This window comes from Bipolaris sorokiniana (assembly GCF_000338995.1).
Source record: "Bipolaris sorokiniana ND90Pr unplaced genomic scaffold COCSAscaffold_21, whole genome shotgun sequence".
In the NCBI taxonomy this organism is placed as follows: domain Eukaryota; kingdom Fungi; phylum Ascomycota; class Dothideomycetes; order Pleosporales; family Pleosporaceae; genus Bipolaris; species Bipolaris sorokiniana.
In genome coordinates, this window is record NW_006911915.1 from 63,747 (window position 1) to 72,723 (window position 8,977).

General features: G+C 53.7%; 5 protein-coding genes across 5 annotated transcripts; 4 read left to right on the forward strand and 1 right to left on the reverse strand.

Annotated features, from left to right (window-relative positions):
• Window positions 1-503: 503 nt before the first annotated feature.
• COCSADRAFT_104132 (uncharacterized protein) lies at window positions 504-1,856 on the forward strand (the record flags this gene model as incomplete). The annotated part of the gene is made up of 2 exons (XM_007707789.1): window positions 504-1,558; window positions 1,634-1,856. 2 exons carry the CDS (start codon window positions 504-506, stop codon window positions 1,854-1,856), a joined length of 1,278 nt encoding a protein of 425 aa, XP_007705979.1.
• A 105-nt stretch (window positions 1,857-1,961) lies between these two features.
• COCSADRAFT_280177 (uncharacterized protein) lies at window positions 1,962-3,042 on the reverse strand. Its single transcript, XM_007707790.1, has one exon. The coding sequence runs from the start codon at window positions 2,886-2,888 to the stop codon at window positions 2,067-2,069; it is 822 nt and encodes a 273-aa protein (XP_007705980.1). The 5' UTR covers window positions 2,889-3,042; the 3' UTR covers window positions 1,962-2,066.
• A 323-nt stretch (window positions 3,043-3,365) lies between these two features.
• Window positions 3,366-5,582, forward strand: COCSADRAFT_41981 (uncharacterized protein). Its single transcript, XM_007707767.1, has one exon. It carries the CDS (start codon window positions 3,733-3,735, stop codon window positions 5,146-5,148), a length of 1,416 nt encoding a protein of 471 aa, XP_007705957.1. The 5' UTR covers window positions 3,366-3,732; the 3' UTR covers window positions 5,149-5,582.
• Window positions 5,583-5,854: 272 nt separating this feature from the next.
• COCSADRAFT_41983 (uncharacterized protein) lies at window positions 5,855-6,962 on the forward strand. The gene is made up of 2 exons (XM_007707768.1): window positions 5,855-6,006; window positions 6,156-6,962. Exons 1-2 carry the CDS (start codon window positions 5,991-5,993, stop codon window positions 6,611-6,613), a joined length of 474 nt encoding a protein of 157 aa, XP_007705958.1. The 5' UTR covers window positions 5,855-5,990; the 3' UTR covers window positions 6,614-6,962.
• Window positions 6,963-7,495: 533 nt separating this feature from the next.
• Window positions 7,496-8,842, forward strand: COCSADRAFT_31629 (uncharacterized protein; the record flags this gene model as incomplete). Its single annotated transcript, XM_007707756.1, has 3 exons — window positions 7,496-7,739; window positions 7,789-8,402; window positions 8,462-8,842. The coding sequence occupies 3 exons, from the start codon at window positions 7,496-7,498 to the stop codon at window positions 8,840-8,842; spliced, it is 1,239 nt and encodes a 412-aa protein (XP_007705946.1).
• Between the last annotated feature and the right edge of the window lie 135 nt (window positions 8,843-8,977).

An 8,977-nucleotide genomic window follows, 5' to 3' on the forward strand; every position in this document is an offset into this window, starting at 1 on the left:
GTGATCCCATTGCTCTCCTCGTGGAAGCCTGCCATCGCCATCGTGTTAAGTCAGCTAAGTGCATCCAAAAAATAGGCAAAGAGCTGGAAAAGCAGGAGTCTCCAATACTCACTTTAGTTGCGAGCAATTTCTGCAAGCACATCGAGGCAATGGCCGATCGGGCATATCAAGAAGTAGACCGTCGCTTATTGAGAGCACTTGGAGAAGTTTGCGCTGCACGGAATGTGCTAGCGAGAGCGAGGCGACCTGGTCGGACGACACCCATCAGCTTGATCTTGAGGCTCGAGAGAAACTCTGCATTCGTCATGATGGGAAAAAGTGATATAGCAATGAGGGAGTTGGAGAATGAGTTCTTGTCAATGCTTCCTAAGGGGAATCTGCTGCACGCCACGACAGCCGACTCGGCCTCAACTGGTCTTGACAAGGAAGTAAAGGCTCATGTTGTCGATGGCACAGATGATGGAAAGAGGCTGATGCGCCAGATTCATACACAGTCGCGCTCGATGACATCGTCTACAGACTTGAGGGTGGATAGCGAGAATGGCAGTCGTGAGGCGGCTAAGGCTGAAGAGGGTCCAGAGGCCAAGCAGGACGTGTCATTTGACGATTCATCCAAGTTGTTGCCGTCCAGTCTGCCCAGTGAAGAAGTTAGTGAACAGTCGCTCCTCGAAGAGCTCTTCCCAGAAGCGAACAGTGCTCCACCGCCTCGGCCGACGAAAAAAAGCAGAGATCAATATCCTAGACTGGAGCTACCCAAGTCCATTATCCGCCCAGAGCCTGTGGGTGGGCCACGGAGGGTAGAAAAGCGGGCAACGGAACCGTTTCAGCAACATAGGGAGCAGATTGCTGTGCTCCAGCTGACCAACTGCAGCACTGGATTGACCGAAGCCGACTTTCGTCGCATCATTCCCAAGGGCAAACACCTGGAGGGATGGCGGCAAGACAGCGACTTTTACAAGGTCATTCCTGGACGAGACCCTGTGAGTCTGGAACGTTTGCCTTTTTACTATCTTTTGTTCAAGAACACGGAGGCAGCGTTGGCATACCAGAAGAATGCTTCGAGACTGCACAAGCTCAGCGCCCGTTACCAGCCTTCGAGCATCCTATCCGCTATTCCTCCGCCCAAGGGATTTCTCGAGGACGGCGAAGACATTGGTGCTGCAGTAGCTTCGTACAACCTGCTGCCCAAGGATCATGCGATGAGTCTGAACGTGCTCATGCAGCCATACAACCCTGCTCTACGGTTGTTGATTGAGCGGGGCGGGTACCAGCCGATTGCGCCAGGTGTGGATGAAAAGGGCAATCGCATCTGGCGGGTGCTCCTGCACATTGAAGGCTACGAACCGTCTGCATCCGACATATACATTGCCATTTGCACCGACGCATACAAACAGGGAAGCCTGGTGCCGCTGCGAAACGAGTCGCAGTCGTCGATCCACCGGCTGCGCGACATGATCAATCTCAAGATGTCGGGCAAGCTCATTTCGTCGAGCCGGCCTCGCGCATACGGCACGTTTGATCACTCTGTTTCTCCGCTTACGAATGCCGCGTCGTCGTCGTCTTCTTCTTCTTCTTCTTCTTCTTCTTCTTCTTCTTCGATGGAAATGACCTATGATGACCCGGAGATTCAGAGCATAATGGGTAGCGCGGAAGAGGACCGATCGGCGGCGCAGATGAATCAAGAGGCGATGAACCGCGTGTATAACCGGTGGGTGCTGGACTTTGAGGATGAGCATAGTGCACGCAGGTGGTGTATGCGGTGGCATCGTAAAGTGTTTCCTGAGCCCAGTGGTGGAGACACGTCGTGGAAGGATAACGAGGAGGTGAGGATGTGTAATGCAGAGGTGCTTTGGTGATGAGAGGGATGAAGAATGTGTGTTTGTATTTGTATGTGTATATAGAAGTCAAGACATGTGCGCTTATGATATATATATTTTTTCTATGTGTACAAAGTTATCGTGAATCCGTCTATTTGCATGTATGTATCGTAAGTGGCTATGAGGCCGGGTATCATTCGCTCCTTCCTTACACCGTTTGAATCTCCAGTGCTAATCCCAAAACACAGTCTACGCACCCACATCCGACTTGGACCCCCCCATAGTCAGGAACGCAGGACTCCAGTACTCGTTCTCGCCCGCCTGAGTATCCACCCACACTAGACTATCTGCCATGAGATCTTCGATAACAGCATGAGCCCTGGGTCTCTCCCAATTCAAATTCACCTGCAGCATAGACAGCGTAACGTAGCCCAGCAGCTGTATAGCCTCGAGAACGGTACTTTGATCCACATTGAGTTCCTTGGGCACACTCCGAATCAAACTGCGATGCCCGATTTTGACAATAGAAAAGCACGACCCCAGCGGCGCAAGGGCATCAACAGCACGCTTAATGTCGTCGTCGGAAACGGTCATGCTGCCGCCTATGCGGGTGGATTTGGAGAGGCGAGCCTGCAGATCCGACAGGGAGATTAGGCCGCCGTTTTCAGCGCGGGTGGCGCGGCATTCCTCTACGATCTGGACGCCGAGGTTGAAGTAGAAGTCGTTGAGGTTGGGACCGAGCAGCTGCGTCCAGATACTTTCGCCGCTGGCGGTATTACTGGCGTCTTTAGAGGTGCTAGCCGCTGTGTCTTTGTGGTACGAGGAGGCGAGGAAGTCGATGTTGAGGGCTGAGCACATGCGGGCGAATTCGGCGCGGAAGGCGGGGTTTGCGCGGATGTCTTTGGAGTGTGTGATTGCGAAGTTGTGGAGGAGGGATTGGAAGACGGAGAGCTGGGTGGAGAGCGAGTCGGCGTTGCGGGTGCGGAGGGTGGCGCCGTGATTGGTGTAGTGGTGGTTTTGCAAGCCGCGCGAGGAGAGGGACGACAGGCCTGGGGTGCGGCGGCGGTCCATGGCGGGCAGTGACACAGGGTGCGCTGGTTGTACAACGAGTGTGTTTGGGTGTGTTGGAATAGTTTGAATAGGTGCGTTGCCGCAAGAAGCAATGGGCGGGTGGAGAGAAAGGGCCGGGAGGCACCAAGCTGCAGGGACGGTGCAGTGGGCTAGACCCTATGATCGGCAGCGGAGAGGCTGACGGCGTATGCAATATCTACCGTAGTATTATCGACCTGCCAAAGCCAAAATCTGCGTGTGCACCTTGTTTCAGTACGTGTGTGTGTGTGTGTGCTGGTGGTGTTAGCTTGTTGCGTGATGTCTCGTATCAGCAGAGGGTTGGGTGGGGTACAGTGGTAGGAGAGAGTACAGCAAAGACAGCCGACACCGCCCCATACATACTACACATGTACATACCATGCGATATGTGCAGATGACGTGCGTCGACAGAGAGAATCCACAACACCAGCAAGACGGTGAGCAAGATGCCGATACTCTCTCTGTTCACGGCTATCAAGCCCGGCAGCACATGGTCCAGCCAAACTCTATACGGACTGCATGACGTATGGCGTATGGTGTCGGTCAGATATCGGTCGCATTGCACCCCCCAAGTCGTTCGAGCGCTACTTGGTTGCATGCCTGTCTGCGTCTAGGCACTCTGCTCTAAGTAGGTGCGGACGCAATCGTCGTTTTCCTCTCATTCTTGTTCTTATTCTTCTTGTCTATGATTTTGTCGTCTCGCGCCCATATCTCACACGCTCCTTTGCCAAATATTTGATTGGACTGGACCCTGGATTGGACTAGTACCGCGCGCGTGTTCACGTGTTTTTTTCTCCAAACCATTTCTGGACCCTGCCCAGAACTTATGATACCCCATTTCTCCCCGGCTCATGTCGAGCTTTGCGAACAGCCTCTTCTCAAGATCCTGCGAAATACCTGGTTCGACGAACTCTTCCGCCCCAGCATGGGCCCGTCTACTATCAATAATTGCGTGCTATTGTTAGACCTGCCACCAAAAGCCCTCGCCGGCATCGACCTGCTATCCTTTACATCGTCACCGCGCTTCCGAGGCGTCCGGAATATCCCCCATGGTCTGCACTTCGTCTTTGCCGCCATTGATGGCGCCATGTCAGTGAGGCACGGCGCATGGTTTTATGTCACGCCTGGCATGGGCTCGCCACAGGTTTTTGTCAAGAAATGGGATCAAAGCACTGAGGATCTGGTGGCGGAAACATCGCAGACTGAGGTTCTCAAGCACAAGGCCAACCTCGGCAGCATATGGAAAGACGGCCTGACACCCTATCGGCAAACCGTGCAGGAAGGCGACTCGGGCACTGAAGATGGCTGGAAGGAAGAGTGTACCGACTGGAGTAAGCTCACCACACACATCACGCCTACAATACTGTCGAGGATATGCGGCCTGAATCCCGACCACTGGAACTTGACATCTGCCTCGTCGGCCTCGCAGGACCTGGATGACATACCGGGCCTGGAATCGAGCAATAGCATGTTGCGCCCGGAGAAGGAGCTGAGGTTCCTGCCAATTGATTTGAAGAAAACGTGGAGAGAAGGAGCGACTGGCAGGGAACGGACAGAGGCTGCACAGGACCGGTCCTGGTTCCTAGGCGACCTCATCGACAAACACTGCCAGGCAGGAGATGAGCAGGGCCGGGAGAATGAGATTCTGGGTGAGCTGCAGTTTGCCTTTCTCATGGTCCTGACGCTCAACAACAATTCTTGCCTCGAACAGTGGAGGCGACTGCTGCGACTGCTACTCACCTGTCGGCAAGCAGTCAAGGAGCGTTCTCATCTTTTCTTGGACCTTTTCAAGTGTCTGCGCATCCAGCTTGGCCACTGTGCAGACGCCGAGGGAGATTTATTCGACATGAATGATGCTGGCGGGGGATTCTTGCGACCACTGCTAGGCCAGTTCCGAAGAGGTCTTCAAGACTTTGATGGCAAGTGGAAAGCCGATATGGTGGACGAGGTAGACGACCTGCAGGAGTATATGGAGAAGGAATTTGGATGGCAGCCCGAAGGATCGTATCTGAAGCGGGGCATGTTGGAGTTGGAGGACGGAGAGCGCGTGGAACTAGAAGTCAATGGTGCAGATGCAGAGGACGAGGTGGGCGACTATGCGCCGACCATTGTTGACCTGACCCCAGAGCAGCACAAGATGTTGCACGGGACAGATTCTGGGCCCACCAAAGACACCAGAGGCGATGCAGGTGAAGAGTCAGAAGACGACGTCGACCTGGACGACATGGATACGCGCTACTGAGCGGCACACACAACCAGCAACACGAAGCCGGACTGCCAGGTCACCGGCTTCATATTGACGAGCGTCTGACGGACGCTAATTACCAGAGGCGCTATGCCATCGAGAATAGATGGCTGCAGGAACCGGCCCACGGTTGACACGGTTTCATGCTGTCGGAGGAAATGCGCTAAGATAAAAAGTAGGTACACGTGTGTCGATCGCAACCACGCCGCAGCACAGCGCTGCGCAGTACATAATGTCTAATGCCATGGTTGCTCGACCCGGAGTTGAGGCAAAGAAACGTGACGATACAAGGCAGAGATTACAATGGCTTGCGAGTGCTGGTATCCGGGACGGGACTAACAGGAGGATGTCTCTGGCCCCTTTAGTTATATCCGATGCTAGTGCCATGGAACGACATATGGAAATTAGGCTTGGGGCCTTTCCGCCCTCGCCAGACCCTGCTGCGCTATTAACCCGCCTTGTCTCGAAAAGAACATCAGCCACAAGATGAATTGAGGCTTAGGTGCTTCGACCCGGCGGTTTTTAGATGACTAGGGTGGGGGGAAATGGCCCATTGGGCGGGTGGAGGGTTTGAATGGGGGCCAGCGCGCGCGCAATGGGCGAATGATGGTGATGCACTAGTCGAGGCTGTGCTAACGAGAGTACGCCTGGCGCCCCCCAAGTTTAGGCCCCCGTGCTGTGAATGATAGAATCTAAGCGACGACGGTGCGCCTGAAGGGTTTAAATAAACTTAGGCGCTGGCCCTCGTTTGCTCTTGACGCGTTCTGTACTACCTTGAAGACTTGTCGCTGCCAACTAATACCTTTTGCACCGCCCATTCGAAGCTACATATTGAAACCATGGAGAAGCCAGGTGGTAAGTGTTGAGAAGCGTTGTACCTGTGGGCTTGGATGCGGAGCAGTTGTTACACTGCAGCACAATAATATGCGCTGTGCTGTACTGTGCTCTGTTACCGTACCACGTTCACGATGCATGTATGGACGTTTAAATAACCGCCAAAACAGTACCCATGCAAGCCTATCCCCAGTCGCCTGAAGCCACAGGCCAGCCACAGCCGCCCGTCTACGCACAAGATCCAAACGCGCACCAATACTCGCAGCCACCCCCACAAGCCACATACCCGTACCCAGATGCCAGCGTCGCCGGTTCAGCTCCAGGCATGCCACCCCAGCAAATGCCCGGCACACAGTACCAGAACGCGACACCCATTGCCAATCTGCAGCGGGGTCCCGCGCCCGCAGACTGCCCTGCATGCGGCCAGCGCTCCCTCACAAATGTCTCATTTGAGACGGGCAACACGACGCATGCCTGGGCCTTTGGTCTCTGCTGCTTGTGCTGCTTGGGCTGCATTCCCTACGTCATGAGCTCGACAAAGGACGTCCAGCACAAGTGTGGCCGTTGCGGTGTCTTGCTCGCGACATGGCATCGCAGTGGCAGCACTGAGGTGCATATCCATTCTTAGACGGTTGGGATGAATGAAGGAGAAGGGGGACGAGTAGGAGGGGAAAGAGGATGAGATACCCATTGATTGATGCGTTTTCTGTTGTTATGCTAGAATTGAGGTGTACTGTTTGTCAGGCTGTCGAATATCCATTTTTCTTAGCGGAACGTAAAGCATGCAGAACTTTTTGTAAAAATGCATCGGGGCATTTGAAACAAAAGAAGAGATTGACTTGCATGAAAGTATGTCTCGTGACTACACGTTCATTCACAGCTCGGTCGTAATCTGGTACCCTGTGACGTCACGCCCTCTGCGTCTTGCATCATCACACCGCGGACACACAAACTCTCTCTCTCCATCAATCCCCAGCATTCGGCACATTAAACCCGTCATAGCGTCAGCGCATGGCCAAAACAACCAAAGTAATACATGTCCTAGTGGCTACACGGCACTGAGGAGCCACAGATGCCATCATCGCGTGCCTCACCAGCCACACAGAAGCCACAAACAGGCCTGCCAAGCTTCTGCTTTGCAAACCAAGCTTTTGCCAACTTGCTTGGTCAGGATAAGATCGACTATTATTTCGTTCTCTGTCTGCGCTTTGCATAGGCCTGGACTGTAACAAAGTTGGCCAGAAAGCAGGTTTTGTTGCTGCGAACCAGCCTGGTGGTATGCCTGTGCGACGAAGATGATGCTGAGTGACGACTTTTGCTTGCAACCCTTTAGGCAGGAAAGCAACAGTGTGCAAATATAAGCAATGAGCCGCTGCTTGTGAGTTTACTACTCACCAACCTTCTCTCTTCTTCTTTCGTTGTACTCGCCTGTACAATCAGGCGGTTGGAGTGCCCATACGTCATTCACCACTCGGGAGACTTGCCTCGCCAGACAGCCACAACCAACACCATGGGCCTGTTCAACAAGCGAAACACGACACCTGTCGCTGCCGACACAACCACTGCGACTGGCTCGCACAGGGAAAAGAGACCAAGGCGTCAGTCCAAGTCTCACTCATCATCGTACAACTCCAGACCAAGCTTCGGACAATGGCTCAAGGCTACTTGGCTCGACATCATCACTATGGCCGCCATGGGTGCCATTGGCCTGGGTGTCTACATGGCTGATCCAGCCCCTAGCCGCAGCTTTCCCAGTACGTATTCTATCCAGCACACAAACCATCGCCATCTAACACGCTCCAGTTGTCTTCCAAGATGGTGAGATTGTCTACCCAGAGTTTGCCTACCCCCTGCGCAACGAAATCATCCCCATCTGGGCCGCCGCCCTCATGGCTTTTTTCATCCCCTTTGCCGTCTTCTTGATCGTGCAGATCCGCGCCCGCAGCTTCTGGGACGTCAACAACGCCACCGTCGGCCTTCTATACTCTCTCATTACCGCCGCAGTCTTCCAGGTCTTTATCAAATGGCTCATTGGTGGTCTCCGCCCTCACTTCCTCGCCGTCTGCAAGCCCGTTATTCCTGAAAACCTTCGTTCCAGCGTTGGTGCTGCCGACAACAGTATTGAGTCCGGCAGCGGCAACGGCAACGTCGCCAATGGATACCGTCAAATCATGTTTGACAAGAGCATCTGCACGGGTGATATGAACGAAATCAACGACAGTTTGGAGTCCATGCCATCCGGTCACACAACTGCTGCCTTTGCCGGTTTCGTCTTCCTCTACCTCTACCTCAACGCAAAGCTCAAGGTCTTTTCCAACCACCACCCCGCAATGTGGAAATTGGTTGCTCTCTACGCACCCATTCTCGGCGCTTGTCTCATTGGAGGTGCTCTTACCATTGATGAATACCACAACTGGGTAAGTTCTTCTATCAAATGTATAAGCCCGATATACTCGAAACTAACACGATACAATAGTACGACGTCCTAGCCGGCGCAGTAATCGGCACCATGATGGCATTCAGCGCCTACCGCATGACCTACGCCTCGATCTGGGACTTCCGCTTCAACCACATTCCCCTCATGCGCCACGCCCCCTTTGTCTACGGCGCTGGCCCCAGCTCATTTGATGGCTTCCATGACGCCGTCTTCACCCGCAAGGCTGGTTGGGGCACCCATGATGCAGGTAGCTGGGGTGGTGCGCCCTTTGATGCTGCTGATGGTCCTAGGGGTACCATGATGCCCCAGGCTGAGGGTCCCGCTGGTTCGCACGTGAATAGGAAGCCTGTTGGCCATGGTGCGAATGTAGGTCATGGCGCGAGTGTAGGCCATGGTTCGAGGGGCGAGCATATGGTTTAGAACTGGGTGTGGAGTGATTGAAAGAGTGAGTGGGGTGTATAATATTGATGTGGTTTAATTGGTTTAATTGAGGGGTTCTTTTTCTATCGAGATATACCCTGGGGTATTTGTATAATTAGTAATGACCATAATGAT

Bases quoted from the DNA above. Each gene is read 5' to 3' on its own strand.
- COCSADRAFT_280177 (XM_007707790.1), bottom strand. From the start codon at position 2,888: ATGGACCGCCGCCGCACCCCAGGCCTGTCGTCCCTCTCCTCGCGCGGC.
- COCSADRAFT_41981 (XM_007707767.1), top strand. From the start codon at position 3,733: ATGATACCCCATTTCTCCCCGGCTCATGTCGAGCTTTGCGAACAGCCT.